We start from the raw sequence: 27,790 nt of genomic DNA, 5'->3' as shown, positions 1-27,790 counted from the left end.
GACATGTTTAATTAGCAAAAGAATGATGCAGACACCGGAGAATGCAGGAGGAGAAACATCAGTGAGAGGTGGGATCCTTGCGGGAGGCTCCCTGGACGAGGTGGGGGCTCAGTCTTTGGGGACGGATGCAGATTCAGGCGGGGGTGAGGGTCAGGAGGACCGCAGTTTGTGTAACAGCCTGAGAGCCCGAGGCTTGCTCTGTGGTCAGCCACCCAGCTTGGCTGGAGCAGAGGGTTTAGGGAGGCGAGGAGCTTTGGGACTGAGACGCGATTCTCCAGATGTCCCCGAGGAGGCTGCCAAATCAGCTTTGCCTGACCTGCTTTCTCAATGGACGGTCCCATCAGGAGCATCAAATCCAAGCTGCCAGAGCGCAGCCAGGTGCATCCCGCTGGCCACCTGTCAGCTGAGCTCATCTTCTCCGGACCCCCGCATCTCACTGTGAGTCAGCGACCAGCTGCAGCTGCCTCCTTGCTGGGGGCTCAGCCCTGCACCCCAGCTGGGACGGATGGCTCAGATTTATGAAGGTGGTGGTTCTCAGCCTGGCCGCTCATTGGAATCACCTGGGAGGCTTTTAAAACTACTGATGCCTGGGTCCCACACCCAAAGATTCTGGTTTAATTGGTCAGGGGTGCAGGCTGGGCTTTGGGACTTTTTAAAAGCCCGAAGTGAGGCCAACATGTAGCTAAGGCTGAGAACTACTGAGAAATAACAACACATCCATTCTTGTCTGTATTAGCAGGAGCTATTTTTACTGAGAGATATACCTCCCGAATATCTTCTAGAAGCTTACTTTCTATATCCTCTGCACATTTGGAAAAGCTCTATTTGCCTTCCCCTCAGGAATTTTTTTTACTTGTTAGACTTTTAGTTGGCGTGTGCAAATAAATGTCATTAAAGGAGTCTGATGGTATAGTGTAAGATTTGTTGTATTTACGAATACTCTGTGTAGGTCTTAAGTCAGGCTTTCTTTTAAACTGAAGTGGGAAACCAAAGAGTATATTATACTGTACATTTAAGATCTCACTTTAGGAAGCGTGCTTTAGGCAATAAAACAGAGAGTAAGTACTTTGATGAATAGAATATTTTAGCATGAAGACATCTTCTTATTTGGCCGATGAGGCATTTAGAATCCAATGCCATTTTTCCAAAGAGACGTGCGTCACTCTTTAAATGCAGGCCAGTTCATAAAATACAATAAATGCTAAATTTAAAGACATGGATGAATAGAACTACACTTTAAATGCAGTCAGGAAATGTTCTTTAAAATAATGTTTTTTAAATGCAGCCAGGGAGCTTGCTATTCAAAGAAGTTATGCGGTGAAGTTTTATATAAAGTAAAAAACTAATGGCTCGGTTTATGTGTTAAAATTTTGAATTTCATATCCTACACTTGTTTTCCAGAACTTGGCACACCTCTGTAGTTTTCCTGAATTTGCTTTGCCAAACTGTAATATTTTTTCACTGCCCAACTGTTTTACATACGCAGCATAAATTCCCCAAAGGCAGAAGGACCTCCAAACGTGTTCTTAAAAATATTTCTCGAAGTCTAAAGACAGGAAAAGTAAGTGTAAAACATCTAAGAGATTTATTAGAATCTCAGCTTGAATTCTAATTGTAAGTACTTATGAAAATGTCAAAATTAACATGAAATAGCTGGCAGTTTTTCTAATAACTGTAAATTGAGTTAGATAGTGTGTAATTGGAAAAATGCTTGCTTCGCTCAGGCTCTCTCAAAACAAGTCTTAGAATCTGTTAGCTGCAGCAGCCTTGCCCTCTAATGGCTGGAAATTGAAGGACAAGGCTAAATACTTTTGACTGCAGGGAGGATAGAAACTAAGCAGAGGGATATGGCACCATGTCAGGAGACTCTTCCCTGACATGACATGAATCTTCATTCATGATTAAATGAAAGGATTTTAACCAAAGCCTACTCGATTTCAAGTCAAATGAAGCTTTTCAAAAATGGCTCTGCATTTCATATTACAAACTAAAAACACAATGGAATTGTATCAACATGTAGCTAAAGGTTTCTATACTCTTTTTTTTTTTTTTTTGCATTGAAGAGGAAGGTTATACCGTTATGACTTTTTTTTTTTTTTAAAGGGGAGGGTTTTTTAAAAAAATTAATTTATTTATTTGTTTTTATTTTTGCCTGCGTTGGGTCTTCATTCCTGTGCTCGGGCTTTCTCTAGTTGTGGCGAGCGGGGGCTACTCTTTGTTGCGGTGCACAGGCTTCTCATTGCGGTGGCTTCTCTTGTTGCCGAGCACGGGCTCTAGGCACACGGGCCTCAGTAGTTGTGGCACACGGGCTCTAGAGCGCAGGCTCAGTAGTTGTGGTGCACAGGCTTAGTTGCTCTGCGGCATGTGGGATCTTCCCGGACCAGGGCTCGAACCCGTGTCCCCTGCATTGGCTGGCGGATTCTTAACCACTGAGCCACCAGGGAAGCCCCTGGTATGACTTTTATAGTGAGATGGCTGCCCCTTCACCACTCTGCAGAGTTTTAAACACTCACTGCCAGTTTTTGAAATAAACTAAACTCTTGGATGAGACTTGTCAAAAGAATCAGCAGATGCATAAAAGAAAGTTATCAAGTTCAATAAGAGACAGAGGAAACTTTGTTGACGATGAAATCTCACTATAATTATGGCATTCCATATCTGACCACTATTAATAAATAAAAACCCTATGAGATTAAGAAAAGTGATCTAAACCAAGACAATAGGGAGTTCCCTTGTGGCCTAGTGGTTATGGGCTTTCACTGCTGCGGCCTGGGTTCAATCCCTGGTTGGGGAAATGAGATCCCTCAAGCCATATGGCACGGCCAAAAAAATAAAAAATAAACCAAGACAATAAGATTAACCTCAGCCAACCTTGATTACTGCTAATCTTTATTTCTCCAGGTAATTAGTACTTGGTGTGAATTATATTTATTTTTTACATGCTAATATAAATAATATATATTTTTTACTTGTTAATATATATTGCTTCTAAAATCCTTCAAATTATTTCACATTTGTATATGTCTTATATGTTTAACTAAAATATAATTCTCTCAGATGGTAGGACATGATCTCCTCTTTTAATCCCAGCACCCTTCACAGCCACCTGGCCAACACCCAGCCCAACTTTCAGTACATACTTAATAATAGATACAAATGTGGACCAAGCACCAATGTTTGCCTCTTCTCTCCACTTACAACTTCAATATATTCTGAACACCTGCAAAGCGTCAGGCACTGTGATGGGAATAGCTATGGCAAGATGAGCATCTGTTCCTACTCTGCCTCTACCACACACAAAGAAACCCATCTCCTCCTGTATTCCATTAATAGTGAGTAATACCCCTATCAGTTCAGTCACCCATACAAGAGACTCTGGAGTCATCCCTGCCTGCTTTCTTTCCCCAACCCCCCAACCCATATGCAATCAGTCACCAGCTTAACCTGGAATCCTCCTGAAAGCAGAGCCTGAGGCAAGGGTTTGGATGAAGGGTTTTAGAATTTGGACAGTGATCCCAGGGACTAGGAGTGGGGGACTGGAGAGAGAGGGGAGGAGGGAAGGTCAACACAAGGGCGTGTCCTGACATTGGTCACTCCTGTGGAAACCGAGGCTCAAGCCTGCCAGCACTGTGGGAGGACAGGGTAGAATTTGCCCTAGAATGTTTCTGACAGAGGAAAGCAGAAAGCATTTGCCCACTGCTTTCGTCGTTTGTTGTCAAGTTCATTTCATGAAGCCTTAACTCCCCGCACATCTGGGCTGTGCACACATGGGTGCCATGTGGGTTCCTCTGGGTGTAGCACTGGGAACAGAAAGCGAGGTTGCTCTCAGGTTACTTCTGCGTGAATCTCATGGCTGCAGCAATGGCTAGAGTAAAAAGTGGCCAAGAGGATGGGAGGCAGGGCACAGGAGTGTCCAGTCCAGCTGCCAAGACTGTCGCTTCTTCCTCCTTGACGTCTCTCAGATCATTCCCCATCAGGGTCACCAACAAAGCCCTCCTCATGTTCCACCCAGATATCTGCAAAAGCCTCATAGCAGGTCAACCTGGCTCCAGTTCATCTTCCAACCCACAGTCATAGCATCTACTGTGCAAATCTGACATTGTCCTTCTCCTGCTTAAAACTCTTCTGTGTCTTTCTGTTCCCTAGGTGTAATGTCAGCTATCGATATTGTTATAATATTATCATAATATTTAGGGTTGTTTGGCCTGAGGCGACCCAGCACTGGAGCATGCAGGCTCTTTGGTGGTGCTAATGGCGGACTCCGGGAGGGCTCACTCCAAGGAGCACTTCCCAGAACTTCTGCTGGCAGTGTCCTTGTCCCGGCAGTGAGCCACAGCCACCCCCCGCCTCTGCAAGATACCCTCCAACACCAGCAGGGAAGCCTGGCTCAGTCTCCTATGGAGTCACTGCTCCTTCCCCCTGCGTCCCGATGCACACACTACCCTGTGTGTGCCCTTCATGAGTGGAGTCTCTGTTTCCCCCAGTCCTGTCGAAGTCCTGCAGTCAAATCCTGCTAGCCTTCAAAGTCTGATTCTCTGGGAATTCCTCCTCCTGTTGCCGGACCCCCAGGCTATTTTTATGATTCCCACAAACCCACCACCAACATTCAGGAAGCCAGAACTTTGTTCTGATGGTTTCACCAATTTTGTTAAAAAGTGCCTAGTGAGGAATCCTGAGCAGAGAGCTACTGCAACACAACTTTTACAGCACCCTTTTATCAGGAATACAAAACCTGTACCAATTTTAAGAGACTTGATCACAGAAGCTATGGAAATCAAGGCTAAAAGACATGAAGAATAGAGCAAGACTTGGAAGAGGAAGAAGAAAATTCGGATGAAGATGAGCTATATTCCCACACCATGGTGAAGACTAGCTCGGAAAGCGTGGGCACCATGAGGCCCACAAGCACGATGAGTGAAGGGGCCCAGGCCGTGATTGAACATAATAGCACAATGTTAGAGTCTGACTTGGGGACCATGGTTATAAACAGTGAGGATGAGGAAGAAGAAGATGGAACTATGAAAAGAAATGCAACTTCACCACAAGTACAAAGACCATCTTTCATGGATTACTTTGATAAACAGGACTTCAAGAATAAGAGTCATGAAAACTGTAATCAGAATACGCATGAACCCTTCTCTATGTCCAAAAATGTTTTTCCTGATAACTGGAAAGTTCTTCAAGATGGAGACTTTGACTTTGGGCTTCCCGGGTGGCGCAGTGGTTGAGAATCTGCTCCAATGCAGCGGACACGGGTTCGCTCCCTGGTCCAGGAAGATCCCACATGCCGTGGAGCAACTAAGCCCGTGCGCCACAACTGCTGAGCCCGTGTGCCTAGAGCCCGTGCTTCGCAACAAGAGAAGCCACCACAATGAGAAGCCCGCGCACTGCAACGAAGTGTGGCCCCCGCTCGCTGCAACTAGAGAAAGCCCGCGCACAGCAACGAAGACCCAACACAGCCAAAAATAAATAAATAAATAAATGTATTTTTAAACAAAATATTATCATAATATTTAACCAAAAAGCATCACAACCACATGTGAATCTACAATTATCTCAGTAAAAAACTTCAATGAAAAAAAGCATCACAAACCAAGAGAAAAAGGATAGGTTAACCAATGAATAGTATAAGAAAAATGCAAGTGAGAATGAGCCAGTTTTGGAAACAGGATGTGAGAAGCATGGTTTGATTAACACGTATTTATTTAGGAAAGCAGTAAGTCAAGGCTGGCAGGACAGGACCAGATTACTGAGAGTCTTGAAAGCTGCAGAAAGGACTTGAAAATTCATCATAGAAGGCAGGACTCACCAAGCGTCTTGAGCAAGGAATTAAATGTCAAGATGTGAAATGCTGCTTCTAAGTTGTGTGTTACACTTAGAAAGACCTTCTTCGCTCTGAAGCTATTAAAAAAATTCTCCATGGTGTCTTCCGGGGTTTTTGTTGTAATTCCTATTGTTTAATATAAAATCTTTGATCCATCCTGCTGTCAGGTGTAACATATGAATCCAATATCTTTTTTTTCCAAGATGGTTAACAAATTATCTCAACAACGTTCACAGAATAATTTATTTTTTCACACTAAAGTGTTGCCTTTACCACATAATAAATTCTTATTTTTGGAGGGATCAATTTTTTGACTTTTTATGTTATTCCATTGATCTGTGTCTTTAGGTATAGTAGAACACTATTACATATATATGTGTGTGTGTGTGTGTGTTCTTGTGTGTAAACTAATATATAATCACATACATTTTATTATATAATAGACAATAATATCATCAATACAATTAATGTACTATACAATAACTATTATATACTAAATATTTTATTATCTGGTAGGCTCTAATCTCTTCTCACTAATCTTTTCCCCTAACTGTTCTAGCTCTTTTGTCTTTGTTGATTTTTCTATAGAAACTTTAAAATCAGCTTGGTCAGCTCTCCCTCCCCCCACATACATCCCCAGAAAACATTAAGTTTTAGATGGACTTGAGAAGCACCGTGGGAGACCTTGAGTGACACCGCATCTCCCACTGTGTTCACTCTTAGCCCTGTGTGATCAGCAGGTTCGCCGGATGAGTGTCATTTCTCCTTTACTTGTGGCAGCTAAGTTGAAGTCAGCAAATAAAACCCCTCACTTGAATTGTTCTGACTGAATATGCATCTGAGACTTTAACTTGGTAACTTCCAGCTGCTCCCCTCATTAAATTCAGATCACTAATATCATACATTAGTATATGCCTTTTACCTTTGTGTGCAAACCCCAGATGTGAAAGCCTGAGTAATTCATCATTTACTTTGAATGGTGGGTTCTGTTTCTGGCCCTTCACAGGTGGGCTCCTCCTGTCGCACAATATTTCTTTCTTTCCATTAATACCTTGGCTCGGCATCTTCATCGGGTTCTCATGTTCAGTCTTCCGTGGGCATCCTGTGAGAGTTCTGTGCAGGCAGTTTCATGCATCTTGCCTATTCTATGTTTGCCCAATCTGATCACTCTGCAATTGAAAACATTTGAATAATATACATACATCATCAATATACCATTACCCTGATTTTTTTTGGAAAGTTCTTCTCCTTCATCCATTCAGTCCAATCTGCACTGAAACCCTTTTTATTTTGTTTAGAATGCCTCTCAGCGTCGCTCACCCTCTCTCCATTGCCACTGCCATTAGCACTGTCTTTAGTGTTTTTCAGCACTGGAACAGCCTCCTAACTAATCTCCTCTGATTCAACCACTTTCTCGCTCTTTCACCCTGTATAGTGCTGCCAGATTCGTTTTCCAAAGCAGCACTTCACATCCTGTCATTTAATTCCTTGCTCAAGAAGCTTGGTGCGTCCTGCCTTCTGTGATGAATTCTCAAGTCCTTTCTGTGGCTTTCAAGACTCTCAATAATCTGGACCTATCCTGCCAGCCTTAACTTACTGCTTTCCCAAATAAATGCTAATTGAACCAAGCTTCTCAAATTCTCTCTTGAGAACAGGCTCCTTTCCTTTCTTTTCCTTATGTTGCTACTCTAAGCTGGAAAGTCTTCTTCTCGTTTCTCTCTCCATCCATATCCTATCCATCCTTCAAAATCTCATCACCATTCTCTCTTGATCCCAACCTCTGGGTAGCTGTTCCTTAGTACCTGAATACTTAACTTGATCCTCATAACACAATCTTATGAGATTATTATTATGTTATCGTGATCTCAATTTAATGATTAGCCTGTTGCTCAGGAAGGTTAAGCAACTTGCCCAGAGTTAAGTTACACCCATAAAGTGAGGAAACTAGGATTCAGACTGCGGCAGTCTGGCTTCAGAGGCCATGTCCCTAACCACCATGCTGAACTGCCTCTTTTCATCCTGTGTGACTCTCAGCTTGTTTCCTTAGTCCTTTCTCAGCCTGACTGTAAAGTATTCCATCTGCTGTTGGTCACGTATCATCTTTCCTGCTTTGTATACATCCCATTTATTGCTTCCCTGGAGCCCATCATGTAGGAAGGACTTAATAGGATTTACTGCATATGTGCAGGGAACTTAGCGGCCTTACTCACCAGCATTTCTTCAGCACCTAAAAAAAGGTTTTTTAAAAATAAAAAAACAGGATCTGACACATAGTAAGTGCTCAAAGATTATTTGTTGAATAAATGACTAAATGAATATTGGATTGATTCACAGTTTGATAAATATATGACCATGTCAGTGTATCCTTCTCAAGTTTCTCCATTCATATAAATGTGCACATCTGTATTTTATGTACAGGTCTCTCAGTTGCCTCTAGGCCATGACTGATGATTAGCTGGATTTTTTTTTCTGGATAAAATGGATGCTTAGTTGTTATCAGCTAAGTTAGTTGTTGCCTCTACGGATCTAAAGGCACTTCCCAGGGCACGGCAGGTCTTGGAGTTCAGCTCTCTATTATAGCTGATGAAATTAAGTTACACCAATTTAATTAGACTAATATTTTACTATCAAAAGCAAAAAGAAACACTTTTGCTAGGTTTAGCTGGCTTAGCAAATAGTACTTTTAAACTTGAGGTCTATAGCACTTGCTTATTTATAAGTAAATAAAATGTTACCGATAATCCAACAAATTTTAATTTTTAGAAGTGTTTCTTCTTCGTGAAAAAGTTCTTCTAACCTGGAGAAGGGCATTATTTGCTTTATACGCTATTCCTGAAGACTACTTTGGTTTCTACTTTTCATCCAGTATCAATTTTAATATTTTGGCTAAAAGATACCTCAAGTAATCCTCTCTAAATGTTATTAGTGGAAGTCAGGCTTCTGCAGAGCAAAATCTGTATTTAATTTATTTGCAAAGCCACATTTAGCATTGAGAATTTTAAAATTCAGTCAAAATAAATGATTTTACAGCAAGGGCTGAATTAACACCAAGTTTTCAAAAGGCTTTTCTTTTGAGAAATTCAAAGCTTCTCAGTAAGTCTACAGTCTTCCAAAATTGTGCTGTTCTCCAAGATAGCCTTATTAGTCCCATTTTGCAAATAACAAAATTGTGGCAAGAAGCAATTAAATATCTTTACCAGGGTCTGTTGGAATGGTGTCATACTGGGTAGGCCCTTGACTTATGATCACACCATCATTGGTAAATTAGAAGAGGCTACAAACAAAGAAGGAAGAAAAAAGATTAGCAAGGAGGAAGGCAAACGTAAGAACAGGATTTGTCATCAGGGCCCTTTTAACATGGGGTCCCAGGGAGTTGAGAAAAGGGAGGAAAAAAAAAAAAACAGACCTTAATTAATCACAGTACTTTTCAAGGCAGAAAAGAAACATAGAGGTTATCTCATCTCATCCACTCATTTAAGGAGTTAGGACTGGAGCGTGAAGGTTGGAAATACCACATGGAGTTGCCCTCATTATGATGGTGTTGACTGTAAAGGCTAAGCTAAATCAGGTATTTATCAGAGAAAGTGAATTTAGAAATAGAATGTCATGAACAAATTTGTGAAATATAGGAAAGTCTGAAAAGGGTGTATGTTAAGTTCTGGAACAAAATTATAAAGCCCGGAAGTGATGGCCATCTCCTAAACTTTTCCAGTCTCTTGCTCACCAGTCTACTTATTATGACGGTCTAGTTCAGTTTCATGCTTGTGCAGAAAAGGAGGACACAGTCATCTCAAGATGACCAAATCACCATGGTGGACCCCCTGTCATCACCCCCCCACACACATACACACACACCTACACATGCTCACTCACACCCTCACAGTGACTGAAATTGACAGCTTTTTTTTTTTTTTTTAATGTTAAACTCTTCTTCCTGGGTTCTTTTCTTTAACTATAAATAAAACTGGTAGGTCTGGCATTTTGTTACCAACATCTTTTAATGAACCTACCCATCCACAAGGTTATGTATATCTTGTGCATAAATGTTTGGACTATTTATATTCTGATATGGTTAGTTCATTCTCTCTTTCTTTCAACAAGTACTCAGCACCTACTCTGTAGCCAGTGCTTTGGCAGATACTGAGAATGCAGTACTGAAAAACACAGATGTAGTTCCAGCTTTCATGGAGTGTATAATCTGTCAGGGAAACAGACATTAAACAAGTGACTGGAAGAGGTGATCAGGCTGTGGGAACAGTATGTATGTAAATCAAGAGTCCCAGGTACTACAAAACTTATATGGATGGAGTTTAGAAGGCAGGGCACAGGGGTATGCTATGCAGATGGAAAGGTGGGCAGGGGCAAATATATCATAAGTATGTGAGGCTTTATTCTGAAAACAATGAAAAGTCTCAGACAGGTCGAATTGTGGTCGGGGAGGGGGGCGTGACATGATAGGATTTGCATTTGAAATCTTGTGCAAGGGGAAGATGCTTGGAGTAGGGCAAGATAAACTATTTTGGTTTGGAATAGAATTGGCATGGTAGAGGAGACTGATAGGAATGAAAAGATTAAGACACATGTCTGAGGTAGAATCAGTCATTGCTTCCTGAGTGATTGAATGTGGAGCTGGAGGATGAGGGGAGTTAAGGAAGACCCTGGGTTTCTGGTTGGAGCAATTCGATGGAGGGTACTACTGTAGGTGGGGAACACAGGTACAGAGGGGCGGGAAAGATAAGTCCTGCTTTGGATATGCTGAGTTTCAGATGCTCATGTGAATGGAGACATCCAGCAGTCAGAAGAGAGGGCTGGGCTAAATATATAGAATTGGAAATTATCAGTATCCAGAGAAAGGGTAATTATATATACCTATCTATATATCTACATCTATATCTATATCTATATTCCGTGAGGGGTGAGATCATGTCTGGAGCAATGGCGGTGCTCACTGATTATTTGCTGAAAGTTGTTGAATTGAAGCCATTTGGTGAAATCCAGGATGAGGATAAAGAGCCTGTGGGTCACCCATTTTTTAGCACTCTTTGAGGAGTGGGAAACAAAGGAAACAAGAGCATCAGTCCCAAGAAGAGGATAACATAGAGATGTGGCATCACAGAATCAGAGGGAACAAGTTTTGAGAAGGGAGGATGGTTCGTCATCGTTGGAAGTGGCTAGGAGGGGCAAGCGAAAGAAAACTAGAAAAATGGAGATAGTGATGGAAGTGTTGGTCTGCATTGCCCTGATGAGGTAGGCAGAGGCACCCCTGGGTTGATAGTCATCGTCTCTCCTAAAGAGGATGTTCTCTCTCAGGATCACTTACCAGGGGAAGGAGTAGGTCCTCAAGGGCAAGGGAATCCCACATGACTCTTCTTTTTTTTTTTTTTTTTAATTAATTAATTAATTTATTTATTTATTTTTGCTGTGTTGGGTCTTCGTTTCTGGGCGAGGGCTTTCTCTAGTTGCAGCGAGCGGGGGCCACTCTTCATCGCGGTGCGCGGGCCTCTCACTATCGCGGCCTCTCTTGTTGCGGAGCACAGGCTCCAGACGCGCAGGCTCGGTAATTGTGGCTCACGGGCCCAGTTGCTCCGCGGCATGTGGGATCTTCCCAGACCAGAGCTCGAACCCATGTCCCCTGCATTGGCCGGTAGATTCTCAACCACTGCGCCACCAGGGAAGCCCTGACTCTTCTTTTTTAAAAATTAAATATTTATTGAGAACTTACTATATGCACAGTCTAAAGTGATTAGCATGCTAAGTTCCTCTGAGAAGCAGAAGCCAAGATGAGATTGGACATACAGAGATTTATTGGGAGGAATGCTGGTGAGGGAAAAGGGAATTGGAAAAAGACATCATACCTGCTGTAGGTCTGACCCCCTTGAAGAACAGAGAAGGAAGAATTGGGTAGGCAGAAGCTCAGACTACAGTGCAGTTCTAATAAAGTTTTGGCCAAGCCAGTGGGGAATCTCCAAGCCAAAGTCATCCATCGGAGGAGTCCTGCAGCTTGCAGGAATGGGCCTCCTATAACCTCTCTGCCATTCTTTGGCTTAGAGCAGCCCGTGGCCTCAGCAGGAATGAGGTGATAGATTCAGAGCAAAGCATCTCGAGCCATTGGTCAATTACTCTCCCGACAGCAGGAGAGGTTCATACCTGCCACACATACATTATCTCATGTAATCTTTACAGCATCCCTCTAAGATAAATATTATTATGCCCATTTCACAAATGAGACACTAAGGACTACAGAAGCTATGTAACTTGCTCAAGTTTACACAACTAGTAAGAAGCAGAGCCTCGGTTTCAACCAATGGTATGCTGGAGCTGGCTTGGACTGGCTCTGAGCAACTGTTAAATTTTCAGCAATTGTGCTATTTAGTTGACATCAAGATGGTGGCTTGAATTTGGCCATGGTAGGCGTATTTACACCATGGAAATCTGCAAATGCTATAAATCAGGTCTTTGTTTTTTCAGGAAGTGTGGTTGTTATACATTTGCCAGCATGCCACTGATTTGAATCCAGGTCATCTGACTCCAGAGTTGCCCCTCCAACTTCTATATTACAGGCAATTCGCTTAACGATTTTCTGATTCATTTCTGATACCAAAAATTCCTTAAGCCACCCTCCTTCCTCTGAATCCCTGTAGCAAGGGTTGTCATGCCCTGTGTTTTGTCCTCCCTGCATTTCATCATCACTGTTGTGCATCCTGCTCCCTGCCTACACAGAAACTTTCTCCAGGATAAGAAGAGAAATTATCTTATACTTCCTTGTATTCCCGCCCCTGCCCACCACCCCACTGCTGAATAAGTATTTACCTTTGAAGGTAACACTGATATATGTACATATCTCTACTGATGATTAGGGATTGGTAATCTATGAAATTATGTAAAATGTTAGGTCCGGTACAGTTATATCTGTTACCACTCATATGAATTCCTGCATCTTACATTTATAAAGGCAGACACTACTGGAAAGTGTGTTTCAACCTCAAGATGACCTTTGAAGAGGACTGTAACATCCATTACAGCCCAGTGATGTAATTGATATGCTTCCTGCCTACTCCCACCCACAGACCAGAGGATATATTAATTTCCTGCCTGCCTGGCCACTGGCAGCTTATTGTGAAATTGTTTATCCTCCCAGCTCTGCACTCTCCAGAGTGCATGCTGCCTGTGTCATGTGCTCCAGAGTCTGAGAGCACAGCATCTGTAGAGAACAACCCAAGAAAGGTTAGGATGAAAAGAAGCCCGGGCACTTTGGCCACTGTAGAAAGTAATGTGCCCTAAGTGTCCCTGAGAGTCAGAAGACTCAGGTTTCAGAGTCACTTCAAACTGCAAAATATGTGAGCTACCAAAAATATTTCTAGTGCACATGAACCAGCTGAGGAAGAAGCTTATGCCAGGAAGCCTGCTTCCAGATGAAAAAGCAGGTCTGTCATGACAGCAACCCTTGCCCGCAAGCAAAGCTCTTTGAAATCTTTTGACATTGCAAAAGAATCTGTAAATCACCACTTCTGCACCACTTCCAAAAACGTTTCTTCCTTTTTAATTTATTTCAAAATACTTTTTAAATAAAAAGTACGAGAGAGGCCCTTTTCTCGGCACTTGGGACCATCAGGGAATGGGACACAAATTGCTATTGCTGTGGAGCTCACGTTCAAGTTTTATTCCTTGCTTCAACCCTCTTCATCTTCATCGCGTGTGTATGTGTTCATTTATCAAACGTGTATCATTCAGCCAAACAGGCACTGAGCGTCTGCTCTGGGCCACGTGCAGTGGTAAGGGCTGGGGAAACAAGATAGACTTTGCTCTTAGAAATACAGTCTAAGGGGAGAGGCAGGCACATAGCCCTTGGGTCCTAACACCAGGGCATTATCTACAGGCATCAGTGGATGGCTGTGGAGGTCATGTCCAGGAGGCTTCCTGGAGGAGGTGACACGAGTTGAGTCTTGCTGGATAAGTAGAAGGCAGCCAGGCAGAGAGGGAATAACTTGAAACAGCTTGCTGCACGGGAGGAACTAAAGGCAGCAAAGGTTGCTGGGGCATAAAGGATGAGGCGGGAACAGGAACCCAAGATTGGACAGGTAGGCAGAGCCTGTATCATGATGTAAATTCCCTGATTAATTTCATTTAATTAAAAATCAGCAACACCCTCAACTTCCTGACGTTCATTTCGGCTGGTGTTCTCCATTGAAAGACAGGCAGGAAGCCAGAGGAGGCTGCCTCTCTGGTCTCTAAGCTGCAGGTGTAGACCTGCGAGGTGATGCACTGTCTCATGCTCCCTGCCCCCTCCCAGCCACGCCCCAGCCCTCTGCACTTCAACACTGCAACTCACCTCTTTCCATTGCCAAATCCACTCCTCAAAGGAGACTTCTGCCTGTTTCCAAGGATGCAGCTTGTTTGTTCCTCCTCCACATTGCCCTGCTTCCGGGTAATTCATGGTAATTCACTGGCCCGTCAGGCAGCAGCTCAGAGCCTGCACTCTCTCCCACCCACATTCCAACACCCCTTTACCACCAGTGAGTGAGCCAGGAGTGAGCTTTACAGCCACTTCTGCTCCTCTGAAATGGCCCTTCTAGAAATGTAGGATCCTCATCAGTCCTCCATCAGCCAGTAAAAATGGGATAATAGATGTTCAAAGGCTTTGAAAATACAAGAAACACGGAATTCACAGTGTTCTTGTTATTTGAAGCCTCTAGACTGCTAAAGAAGCAATTTATGGCTTTGTGGGAACTTCACGAAGGTGGGGTTCTTTGACCTCAGTAAGTGCCCCCAAATAAAAACCTTGGTTAAAAAGTTTAAAAGGTTCAAAAGGATTTAGGACAGTGAAGGGAGGGAAGAACCGAGGTGGAATATTGAAGTCAGAAATTTCAGGGCCTTCCCTCTTTGAAGGAGTAGCTAAGCCACAGCAGAAATCCAACACCTGGGTCTCCATTACTTTTTACAAACTGCATTAGCATTTTACCAACACTGTAGACTGATTTGACGGAGGGCCAGGGCATTAAGGGGAAAAAAAGTAACCCATGAGACCCTTACCAAAATAATGGGTAAACAAAAGTGATTGGACTTTATCCTCGTTCAAATAAACTGAAAACAACTTGGATTGCATTAATAGAAGCATCTGTTCTAACAACAGCAAATGCAGATTATGTGTCCCCAACTCTGTCCCGTGTCTTTCCAGGTTAACAGATAACTTACTAATTAAGGCAGCCACATTTACTCTTCCAAAACGGGACCTGTAAAACTGAGACGTCAAAGCCCAACCAGGGCCATTGACCATTATCATTTGAGAGGTGAAGGCTCTGTCTAATCTTCACATCTCTTCCTCAGATACAAGAGTTAATAAGTTGCCAGTTCATATGGTAAATAACAAACTTTCCTGAGCTTTTTGGTAATCAATGAGTTTTTACTTTATTAATTCCACTCTTCTCCATTTGTAATTTAGATGGAGGAACATTTAAGTCAATGGAAATGCAACTAAAGAAACAGGGCCACTTTGTGAAGAAATTTCACATTTAAATATAAAAAAAAAAATGTGTGTAGGGTAATAAAGTTCAAAGACCATTGCTTCCTTTGTCCTTTTTAATATTTTATTTGGAATTTGGCATTAGAGCCAGGACAACCCACAGTAACCAAAATAGACTTTCATATAAAAAAGACTGAAAAGGGTTATACACCAAAATATTTTTCTTTTTATCTATTATATTTTAATTCCTTATATCTTTTATTGTAAAATATTTATATTTGTGTGGCAGATTTATGGTTGCTTTTTATTTTCCTTTTTTTGCTTAACCGTATATTCTATAATAAACATGGGTTGATTTTATAATAAAAATATTGGAGGAGCAAGCCTAAGCTTTGGCACCAAGGAGATCTTTCTTGCTTTTGAATTTGAATAGTTAAGCAAATTAGTGCATTAAGATCGAGAAGCCAAAGAAAACATTCAGGGACAAGTTAACTGGATGCTACTTCTCCATTTACCTGTTTGACCTTGTTCACATGACACCAGGGTGTTCTCATGGATAAAATTATAATCCCAGATATACAGACTTTCAGATTCATATTTTCCGTCTTAGCGCACAGAAGCTTTACTTTGGGGATTTTGCAGAAAATTCTTGTGTTTCAGTCATTTGCCTTTTCTCTGTGAAAGCCAGTAGGGAACACTAGTAGGCGCTGATCATCCCCAGACTCCCAGAGAATAGTGCTAGGAGGCTCTGTATGAATTGATTGAGAAGTTCTTTTAAAGCACCAACTTCTTTCTAAAACAGTTTGGATCAAATAATGAGACTGGCTGCGAACCACAATATTTATAAGAGGTGTAAATTTGAAATCTGCAGTGATGTTCTTTTAGGAGTCTAACCTAGAAGTGGAAAGAGGAGAATGGGCCAAGTTGATTCAGTAGGGCCTGGAACTGATGGTACCTCCTCATTCACTCGAGAAATGCTGACTGAATATCTGCTCCGGGCCGGGCACCCTTCAAACCCCTGGGACCGCTCTGAACAACACAAAGTCCCACCTCTCTTGGAGCTGATACCCTAGTGAGGCGAGACAAATAGTAAACAAACAGATAGGCAAATAATACGCAGTAGTCAGGAGGTGATAACTGTCCGTGGATAAAGTCCAGGAGAGTCTATGAACTCCACTAGAGGAAAACTAATACGTCATTATTTTCACTAACTTAACATTTCCTTCATTTTTGAATATAGGCAACAAACTATAGCAGTATTCACAATACCTATAATGTCACCAATAGAATTCATATCTATTTTATATCAATTACTCTTACTGGAGATCTCTTTAAGTAACCATTCACACTACCATAATACCTGGATTGATATGATGGTCGATATTAGACCCACTGAGAAATCTTGTTATTTAATATTTTAACAAGCACATATATTACTTACCCCGACTTTTTAGTATTTTGATAAATAATTCAATATATTTGGTTTCCTTTCTCCTATTATATGTTTTATTTTATACATTTAAGCACATTGATCTGAGAAATGGGTCCTTAGACTCCACCAGACTGCTGAGAGGTCAATAGCAGAAGTGCTTTATGCAAACTTCCCTTATCTCCTCATAGAGTTGAAAGGGCTGAAATTGAGTACAACTAATAGTTTTTACTGCTCCTTCAAAGACATTCTTAAGTTAAAAAAATTTTTGAAGTGTGTGCAGTGGTGAAGAGTACCATGATATCTAGTCAAGTCTGGTCCACTGTCTTTTCTTTTCTTAATTAATTAATTAATTAATTAATTAATTAATTTTTGGCTGCGTTGGGTCTTCGTTGATGAACGTGGGCTTTAGTTGCGGCGAGCGGGGGCTACTCTTTGTTGCGGTGCGCAGGCTTCTCATTGCGGTGGCTTCTCTTGTTGTGGAGCATGGGCTCTAGGCGCACGGGCTTCAGTAGTTGTGGCGCGTGGGCTCAGTAGTTGCGGCGCACGGGCTTAGTTGCTCCGCAGCATGTGGGATCTCCCTGGACCAGGGCTCAAACCTGTGTCCCCTGCATTGGCAGGCAGATTCTTAACCACTGCACCACCAGGGAAGCCCCTGGTCCACTGTCTTGATTCATGCTAATGAGCCAACCACTTATCACCACCGTTTTGCACCATCAGTGCCAATGTTGACACCATCAAAAATACAAATAACACCTTAGTATGATTATGAAAATAGTTTTGATCTTGTGGACCCCTAAAAGGGTCTCAAGTCCCGCCAGCAATCTGTGAACCACACTTTGAGAACCACTGTGCTAGATTAAGTGTCAAGTACAGAAATTCTTTTAAGCACTTGAAACCACCAAGGGAACTCTATTTGCATAAAAATATTGTTGGTGGTTGTTGTAGTTTGCTCTCCAACTCTTTGAAATGGAATTTTTAAAATCTTGGTCAAAAATAATCTTCTGTTGACAGTTTTGGATGGGCCAATGCTGTAATACAAGTTAGGAAATACATCTTACGGCAGAGACATATGCCTCCTGTCAATATCCAATACAGAGCGTCTTCACCTCCTTCATGTCATGAACCGCTTTAGCAGTCTAGTGAAGCCTGCAGACCTCTCAGAATAATGTTTTTAAATGCATAAAATAAAATACTTAGGATTACAAAGAAAACAAATCATACTGAAATACAGTTATAGCCCCAGACCCCTTTGCGAGGGTGGGGGAGTATCTGTACTCTGTACTACAAGTTAATAACCACCTGCCTCCCTCAGTCTTTACTGGCAAGGAGAAACAGCTAGGGATGACATTTGTTTTTTAATGCATTTGTTTCCATGTCAGTTGACATCTTAAATCCCCAAATTCTGACTATCAATGAGATAGATTTAGACCTAACAAGTCCAGAGCAAGAATGTGGAATAAGGAGAATGATTTTCTCCTCCACCTTCTATAAGACTGAGCAGCACATGTCTCCTGCTAAATCCTGACTCTTTCTAAAGGAGAACGGTCATGGGCTGCAGACAGGAAGATCTTGGGCACTGTCTCCCTAATAGTCTAGGACTACCGAGAATTCTCCGATGGGACTTTCTAAAATTTTGGTTACTCTTTTTGAAAAAAAGTAATTGTTTCATATCAATAACTCCCTTCCTTTTCTCTGCTTCTTAAATCAAAGCAGCATCCTTAGGCTTATAGTATTTTGAGAAACTATCTAGCCCTTAGTGCTAAAAGTGAAGAAGCAAAGAATTTACAGTATGGTTACCGAAAGAGTGAAACCAATCATAACCCCCTGGGGAAATTTTCCACTCTTCTGGTGAAAGGTTTGTGGATTATTGAAAACAACTCATTTATCCACTTCCATAGAAGAGAATGTTGGTGCTGATAATTGAAAACAGCTGATAATCCAAAAATCAACTGTATTTAGTCTTGGAATTAATAACGGTATTCTAGCATTGTGACCTCCTCTGATTGTGTTTTTCTTGAGCTAATATTGAAATGAATTCTTATTCTTTGACTTAAGGGTGGAGAGGTAAGTTGGTGATTTGAAAGTATCCCAAGAGTAGGACGCCAGCCTGCGATTTTAAATTTGCCACAAATAATCCACCAGGTGGCTATTCATCACTTCGTCAGTCAAGGGTTTCACTGTGGTCCTAGTAAGTCTTTTCATGAAGGAAATCATGCTCCCTATAAACCACAGCTCTCCTTCCGGACCCCACTACTAAGCTCTTTTAGTTTTCACCCTGCTTCCCTTGTATTTCTCGCTGCATAGCTTTCCTTCTAGGGGTGAGCTGAACTGTCAAGCCCTTGTATTTCCACGACTACTTTATCCAATGTTGCTGAATCCTTGATAGCCCTTAATCAATGCATTCAAAAACAAAACCGCCTATTCACTCCTATGGTTCTCTCACCCAGTCAATTCTTAGTCACTCATGATTACAGGGTCTTAAGAAACTGAAATTCCCAGTTCTAAAATAATCTAAAATAATCATTCTGGCTCTTTAGTTTCAATTTCTCTTTATTAAACCTATTGTGGATTCTTTATGACCTTCTGAGTTGGGACTACAGGGCCACAGAAAGGAGAGGCTGTGAGCCTAAAGAAATCTACAGACATGTTGTTTATGCCCTGGATAACCGGAAGTTGAAAGTGTGACTTTTGTGGTTAGTTTTGGCCTCTTAGGCCAAAACTATTAGACTATTGGATGTGAAAGAAAGAAAAGGGAATTCTAAATCTCTTCAGCTGGGAAGGCAAAATCATCAAAATTCTATGAGGTTAAGACAGTTTCTGTGGCTTTTAGAAACTTGTGTGGCCCAAAGGAGTCATAAATAATTTTTATGGTGTAAAACCCTTGAAGAACATACTTGGTTTCCCAGGAATTCCTGCCATTCTTACACTCACAAAGTCTCACGTCGGTGGAGAAGCTCTGTTGGAGCCTGATTTGTCTGCTCAGTACTACCTCCAGGAAATACTGAACTGTGTGGGGACTTAGCCTACCCCTGAGGCTTCTTTTAACAGGTGAAATGAACAGATATGAGGTGCGTGATGCATTTCTTTCCAGTTCATAATTCAACTTTGAAGTAAAACCTGCAGTGGCCCTTCTGATCTCTGGCCTAGGTTTTACCGGCATCTTTTCTTTCTGGTGTTACACGGAAAGCAGTCAAGTTAAAATGTATTTCCATGGTTTCATTAAGATCTAGAGTGGGAAAACTGTAGACCCATAAGATCCACTGGCAATCCACTCAAATGATATCATACTACCACCCCACAGAAAGCCCACAGAGTGGTGACCTATTTTTCTATGTGACTAGGTAGGCGAGAGGGCGGTGGATCTCTCCATAAACCTGTCCTGCTTATTTTAAGGTCTTGATCAGCATCTCAACATTAGTCGTGCTAGGAGGACAGAGAGTCCTATTGACTCTATGCTTCCAAATAGAATCAGCATAGCCCCCTTTTGCAAAGATTGCTGGCATCTATGTGCTGGGCTGAATGCACAGGGCAGAATTGGCCACAGGGGGCTGGTTAACCAAGATAGCACTTTCAGAGCTCATGGCAGAGCTGCTGGTGGCAGAGGTCCAGCCACATGGCTTTTCTGGGCCTTGGAGACTAGAATCGCAAAGCCCCTAAATCATTATTCCTCTAAGTGGAGCCCACATCTGGAACATACTTTTTCTAGCAGGGAGTGGGTTAGAGGTCATTTAATGACATTTCAGTCCTCCAGATGTCTACTAAAAAAAAAGTATCCGTAATGATATATCTTCATTCACAATATCATTTAAGTATTTTTTGATTAAAATGCACCAGTACTTTCATTCTGGATTTCACTCTGCTGCTGAATTTTTTGTGATGTTGTTTATTGAAAAACAGCACTGTCTTCTGAAAGCTTTTACCAGATCCCCATGGTGATTTGCTAGGCATAGCACAATTCAAATTAAAATTTCATCATCTTCAAAGGCTACTTTTATGAGCTATAAAAGAGCACCTGCCTGGCCCTGGGTGGGTACCATCATACAGAGAGGAGACATGAAGCTTTTCTTCCAGAAGTTTAGAGTCTATATAATAATAATAAAATGTGAGTGAAGATTATGCCATTTTTGTGTTCGTGGTATACTTCACATATTGGAACTTTCAGCGACACACTTGAAGCAATTAAAAGATTCAAAGCAACACCATTATAATAAAGTCACTGCTACAATATATTAATATCTTACAGCATCTGTAAGAAGAATCCTCAGGAATCACACTGTTTGAGGTCTGGCTTAAACTGTGCTTTGGCTCTATGCCTCTGACATCTTCAGGAAGCAGAAATGATCACATTTCAATAAACATGTGACCTTGCTTTGGCATGGACTTGACATTTTACCAAGCTTCTTTCCTCTGACTCAGCAAGGTGCACTCCCCATATCCATCACACACGTTTCTGCACTCAGTATTCTTTCCAATAGAACTCCCTGAAGGAAAAAATCATGAACAGCCCATACAGGACCCCCAAGCGAGATGGTATAAAGATTTCACTCTCCCTTGGCCCCAAACACGTAGCAATGATAGATAGAATATTTAAAAAGGAAATGCAAAGAGTGTCCCCATGCCTGGAACAATACCAGAGTGATGAGCAGTGGTGAAATCACAGGCCAGCTGAGCTCTGGTCCAGAATGAGGGGCAGCAGCAGCCAGACATTGGGCTCCCTGTCAAGATGGGGGCCAGCACCAGGCTCAGTGCTTTCAGGGCCTGAGGTGGGGAGCCACACTTCCCTCACAGTCAAGCAAAGAAAGCCAAACAAAACGACTGCTGACCCGTCACTGGGACTATGGCTTTTAAAGGGTAGACCTAGAGAGGTGGTAGAACAAAGCCACAGCCTATGAACAGAATAAACAAAGTTAAATTTACACTCAAATATTTTAGAGTAAAACTGCAGGATATCAAGGAAAAGGAAGAAAAACAGATGACCAGTGAAGGAAGCATAATTAGGCTGATAGCAGATTTCCCATCAGCAACAGTAGATACCAGATGACAGCAGAGTAATATCTTCAGAGTACTGAGGGAAAATAACTATCAACCTAGGATTTTATATCCAGCTACACAATCACTCTATAGACTTTTTCAGACATAGAAAGAGTTAACCATTTAACGACTTCACTAAAAGGATCATTAAAAGATGGATTATGAGGAGAAGTAAGGAAGGTGCAGGACACAAGATGCAACAGTGAATATAGCCATTGATTAACACATGTTGGTAAAATGAGTTAAATACTGAGTGCTAAGGGTTTTTTGTGTTAAAAAAGGATTAGATTTAGACAACATTGATAAGGTGGGATGGGCAGTGTTTAATGGATAATTAAAAGTGCTAAGATCTTTCCAGATTCAGGAGAAATATAGAAAAACCAAATTACTTCAGACTTTACTAGAAAAATATTAATCAAGTTTGAATGTTAAACATTTTTAAATGACTCTTCCATCAACTCACCTTTCTGACCATTCATTTATGAATGATTTCTTAAAATTCTGCACCTCTCCTCAGTACTTCTCAAGTAATGAGAGTGTTTTAAGCTGCATTGTTATCGTTTGTATTTTTTAAGCTGTCAGAACCACATATCTGGGGGAAAAAAATCTTAGAATGTTAAAAAATGTAAGGGTAATCGTGAAAATAGTAGAAAGAAAATCTTTAGATTCTAAAGCAGAAGAAGAAAGGCAGGTGGTATTATTAAAAACTTTAAAAACCAACAGAAAAGAAAAAAAAAAGCAAAGAAAAAGAATAGCAAACAAAACACAAAGAAAGATGCAAAAATAAATCCAAATATATCAATAATCATAATAGAGGTAAATGATTACATTCATCTGTTAAACAGGGAGAGGGAGTCATCTGTTGAAAATAGAGACTGGAAGTAAAGGGATGAGAAAAGGTCACCATTTAAATGCTAAAAAAAAGTTTATAAGACAAATTTTAATCTAAGGTAAGAGCATTAATAAAAAGGGACACCACATACAAATAAAGGGAACCACTACCAAGAATATATTCTATATAAATGTTAGTAAAGTTACATTTTGTAAACTACAAGTAAAGGGAGACAGGCACAATTATTTGTCAGCTACTTGAGGCCAGGGTGCTTACCATGATGCCTTATGTACAGTAGATGCCTTAATTCATAAAATAATTGAAGAACCTTGGCATTGGTTTGTTGAAGATTTCAGCTTGAATTATTTAAACACAACAAGCAACCGATTTTGAGCTACTCCAAATTAAGAATCTCTGAAATCAGATTGCATTTGACCATATTGTGGCATCATAGATGTAAACTTTATGAGAAAATTCTAGTTGGAAGTTTAAAATTAGAATCCCAGGTGAAGTTTATCTTGTGTTTCCTTTCTAATCAAGAGCACTAAAGGATTGATAGCCCTCCTCTACCTCTTTTTTCCTGAGTCTTCCTTCATCTAGTCACTGAATTCAGTTCTCATAATTTATGATTCTATAAAATTTATGCCTGAAATTTTTTGTCAAGATGGACTTTCATAAAGTGTCCCACTTGTATAAAATTCAGGGTATCCAATGGTTTCTTAAGTAACTCCCACTGGAGCTAGCCTCCGCTTAAAGATATTCTTTGTGCAGATATTCCAGACATTATATGTAGAAGGAAGGGAAATGATCGTTAGCCAAAAAAACTATAATTATGAAAAGGAGTGACTGATAATGTATTCCACTTTTACTTTTGAAAATGTTTGTACAAAACTGGGTTGGGCCCAGTGGTTTTACACTAGAATCTGTAGACGTTTATTTGCCTAATAAAATAACTGCACAATCTGGCAGAATTCTGCATACTTGGCAACCCTTCCTGCCCAGGAGCCTGGAACAGCATTGGCCCAGCAGGTGTGGCTTTCAAAACGTTCAGAGAGTTGAATTCGGGAAGTCTGCCCAGCACCCCACCTGTGTACAGTGTGCCTTCCTGAAGGCCACGTTCGTGCCCAGCTTGTCATAGGTTCAAAGGGCCTCTATGCATTCACAATTGATAATGAAAACTAAAATAATCAAGGGATTGACACTATACACCAAAATTATAATAAATTAAATTTCTCTTCCATGAAAGATGCCATGCATTTTTAAAGATATTTTTGACATTTAGAATATAGATACTCTATAGTGTTTAACACTATTGTGCACATAAGAAACCTACTCTTCCCCTTGCTAGCATGGGCTTGGTATCCCCTCTTTCCTTAGAGGGTGAGATAGGGGGAAGAATAGAACTCTCAGCAGCCTGGACCCTGGGAAGGAGACGAAGAGGAAAAATGTTTTCTCATATTTTTGGGTTTTTCCACAAGGTGCTCTTTAATCATACGACCCAAACAGTCATGACCCAGCTAGTAAGATCCGACTTCCTGGGCCCTACAATCAGAATCACCTGCTTACACAGGGCAAAGGGAGGGGCGGTGTGATGGAGGTCATGCTAGCTGTTCCAATATCCTGAGCCTCTGCGTGCTGGCCTGAAGCAATGATTTTCAGATTTAGAGCCTTTTTATCAACTGAAATCTTATACGGAACCCAATACATAAACCCAGGCAAAGCATAGCTCTTCGGTTTTGGTAGGGCTGGAGGTGCTGGAGCCCTGCCCATCTGGCACAGCCCTCACCTCACCATGGACCGTATGTGTAGCTCAACTTTTCCTTTTACTGGAACTCCTTAAATCCCTCCTTTCTGGGCCCAAGATGAGCCATACGATTGGAGAGGGCTTGATGACGAAAGATCGTGGAATGAATGAGAAATATACTAGAGACTTCATTTATTTTGTCTTACTAAATGAACAAAGTCCCAGGACCACTCTCAATTTGGTAAGAGGTGAGAGGATTTTTTTAAATGGGGACTCGGGGTGCTTAGGATGCTACAAACCACACTATGTAGGTTGTATGTGCTTTGTCTACTCAGAAGGCTCACCAGGAGTTACCTTGAACTTGCTGTCAGATCCTGAATTCTTCTCCAGCTTCTGGAGCCTTCCTTTCTCTACAGGTAGACTGGCATGTACTAACACCCATCCTGCCAGGAATTCCACCAAAACCTAGGCCTGCTATGGGGCCAGGGGAGGAGGCAGAAGGAAATTCCAGGCAGGGGACCCGGATGAGCCAGGCATGGAATGACCTGCTGGCCCAATGTTGAGGCCCATGAAGGGCAACCAGGTTCTCAAAGTCACCAAGGCTCCTTTTCAAAATGCAGGATGGACACAGAGTCTGTCCTACAGAGTGAAGTAAGTCAGAAAGAGAAAAACAAATACCGTACGCTAACACATATGTATGGAATCTAAAAAAGAAAAAAAAAAAGGTCATGAAGAACCTAGGGGCAAGACGGGAATAAGGACACAGACCTACTAGAGAATGGACTTGAGGGCACAGGGAGGGGGAAGGGTAAGCTGGGACAAAGTGAGAGAGTGGCATGGACATATATACACTACTAAACATAAAACAGATAGCTAGTGGGAAGCAGCCACATAGCACAGGGAGATCAGCTCGGTGCTTTGTGACCACCTAGAGGGGTGGGATAGGGAGGGTGGGAGGGAGAGAGACACAAGAGGGAAGAGATATGGGGATGTATGTATACGTATAACTGATTCACTTTGTTATAAAGCAGAAACTAACACACCATTGTAAAGCAGTTATACTCCAATAAAGATGTTAAAATAAATAAATAAATAAAACTAAATAAGTAAAATGCAGATTTCTAGCCTTGTCCCCAGAAAAACCTGTTAAATCAAGCTCTCTGTTAAATCAAGGTAGGGTCCGGGAATGAGCATTTCTTAACAGGTGCCCTACTTGATTGCTGTTGGCACTGCCCTGTCAGTAAGAGTCCTTCAAAGCTTTTGAACAGAGGGGTGAAGTGGATGAATTTGCATTTCAGCTAAGTTACTGCAGCAACTTTGTGTAGAATGTATTCAGGGAGAAGAGATGAAAGGAAGAGATACTAACTAGCTGCAAAGGAGCTGAGCAGGGGCTGAGGTGTGGAATGGATGGGAGAAGGCAGGTTAGAAAACCATTTGGGGGTCAGGCTGCAGGGTCGGGCCACTGAGTGACGTGGCCAGTGAGGGTGAGAGAGGAACCAGGAATGACCCCCAGGGATCTGGCTGTAGTGACTGGGGTTTCCTTTGGGCACTGAGGGCCCTTTGGCATTTGACAGGTGCGTGTTATTCATCACAGTCTATCCAGTGAAAATGTTACAGGAGGAAATCAATTGAAGGTGATTTTGCTGTCCGATCAAAGTGGAAGAAGATGAATCCACTAAGAAAACCTAGAGGGTGTAAGGGTATGCTTTTAAAAATAGCACAGTTTAGAATAAATTTCAACCAAAATTGGTCTTTTTTTTTTGTAGTTTTGGCAATTAAAAGGACTCAGTTATCTGGAATGTTCGCTCCTAGAGAATATCTCATTTCCTGAATAAATTAAGAATATGGGGAGAGTGGGGTCTTATGTTTAAACCCAGTCTTACAAGAGGGCTAGTCTTGGGCAAGGGAACACTTTGTGGGGTGCCATGGTAGCTGCCAAGATCCAAGGACCAGATAAGCAAATCGTAGATCAAGCACTGGCAAGCAGTCTGGCAAGCGGGCCAGCTTGGCTAAAGTTACCACCGTCATGAAGATCTTAGAGCAAGTCTTAAAATAAATATTAAGGTTTTTGTTTAAAACAACCTTATCCTAGAAGCACTGCATGGGAAGAAAAAATGAAATTGCATAATCATTTTAAACTATATATGTACAAAGAGAACTTCAGTATAAAAAGGTGATTGTAAAACAACACAAGATAGCGAAGCCTAATGCCAAAAATAAAACCATTAACTCTGGGGGAAACCGTATGGCCCTGGGGGGGACTGGAGCAGAGCACCGGAGGAACAGCTGTGTTGACACTTGTCACATTTGGTTGCCCAAGACACTGAAAGGTCGTTCACTGAAGTTCTGGGTTCCAGTAAGAGTGGACTGTGTGAGTGGCCAAGAGCAGCTTCCCGAAGCCCCGCGTCCTTGAGCTGCCGGGAAGCAGATCAGTGTTCACTGTGGCCAAGCCGTAGGCAGCTGAGTGCGTGGGTCTTCACAGCTCGTTTCCTGCTTCCGCTTGGTCTTACATCTGAGTCATCTTGTATTTATGTCCTCCTATAGCATTTCCATAAGATGCTTGTGGCCAACACCATCCATCAACCTAATGGGCTCAAACGGAACTCTTTGAAATCTCCTGCGACATGCCTTGCTCTAAGAAAGGAAGAATTGTTAACAGTAATTCTTAAACTGGGAATTTATGTCTTCCCATAAATTGACCTTGAGAGGTTATGTGTGGATTCCAATAGAGAAACGTCCTTCCCAGGTCCCTGCAGTCCTCGGCCCTCCCCATCCCCACCAACTGATGCCCTCTGCCCCCTCCTGCGAGCCCCAGGCCAGGATCTCTGGGGACAGAATCAGGGTTGTGTGTCTTGGCTTGTTCCTTCTGCCATTTGCTCATTCAGTCACTGAGTATTTATTGCACCTCTGCTTTTTCCAGGCAGAGTGCTAAGCACTGGAGATGCAGTGAGCAGGCATCTGTGCTCTCCTGGAGTCGCCACCTAAACAAACAATTGCGCAAGTTCTTCTTAAAAGGCCACTGTAAAGTGAACTCGGAGAAGCGCAGGCGCTGTGAGAGTCTCTGCAGGAGGCTTTGGTGGGCTCAGTTGCCCCACCCCTCGTGTTAATGCAGGTCTCTGGGGGGCTGACTGTGTGTGGGGCAGATCTCTGGACACCGCCTAAATCACCACCATTTTACTCAGCCATTTGCTGTGAAATCTCGACCTCAGAGGACAGACCCTCCTGACCACGCTGGCCCTGGCCGGAGTCTCCTGTGCTCTGCTTCTCACCCAGCTCCTAGCTCCCTCCCTCTGACCCCAGCCCAGTTCCTGGGTCGCTCTGAGCTCTGATGTAAGGCTCAGGTCCCTGGGGGAAGCCAACTGCCAGAGGATACCTGGAGGGTGAGGGAGGAAGGGAGGTCAGAGCATCCTCATGGCAAAGCCTGGTCACCCTCTATACAAGTTTTAGTTTGTTTTACAATGTGTAGA

The 27,790-nt window shown here is 42.1% G+C and overlaps 2 protein-coding genes across 2 annotated transcripts in view; both read left to right on the top strand.

Annotated features, from left to right (window-relative positions):
- Positions 1 to 27,790, top strand: part of UST (uronyl 2-sulfotransferase) — a 303,766-nt gene that overhangs the window by 210,664 nt on the left and 65,312 nt on the right. The gene's annotated exons all lie outside the window — the stretch shown is intronic.
- Positions 26 to 27,430, top strand: LOC133102617 (serine/threonine-protein kinase 3-like). The gene is given in 5 exon segments (XM_061207659.1): positions 26 to 438; positions 4,147 to 4,153; positions 4,570 to 4,795; positions 4,798 to 5,212; positions 27,244 to 27,430. Coding segments are annotated over 5 exon segments (1,248 nt in total).

The sequence above is a fragment of the Eubalaena glacialis genome, chromosome 12, assembly GCF_028564815.1.
Source record: "Eubalaena glacialis isolate mEubGla1 chromosome 12, mEubGla1.1.hap2.+ XY, whole genome shotgun sequence".
Classification (NCBI taxonomy): domain Eukaryota; kingdom Metazoa; phylum Chordata; class Mammalia; order Artiodactyla; family Balaenidae; genus Eubalaena; species Eubalaena glacialis.
Note: the sequence above shows the minus strand (reverse complement) of the source record. Positions and strands in the feature narration are given on the sequence as shown.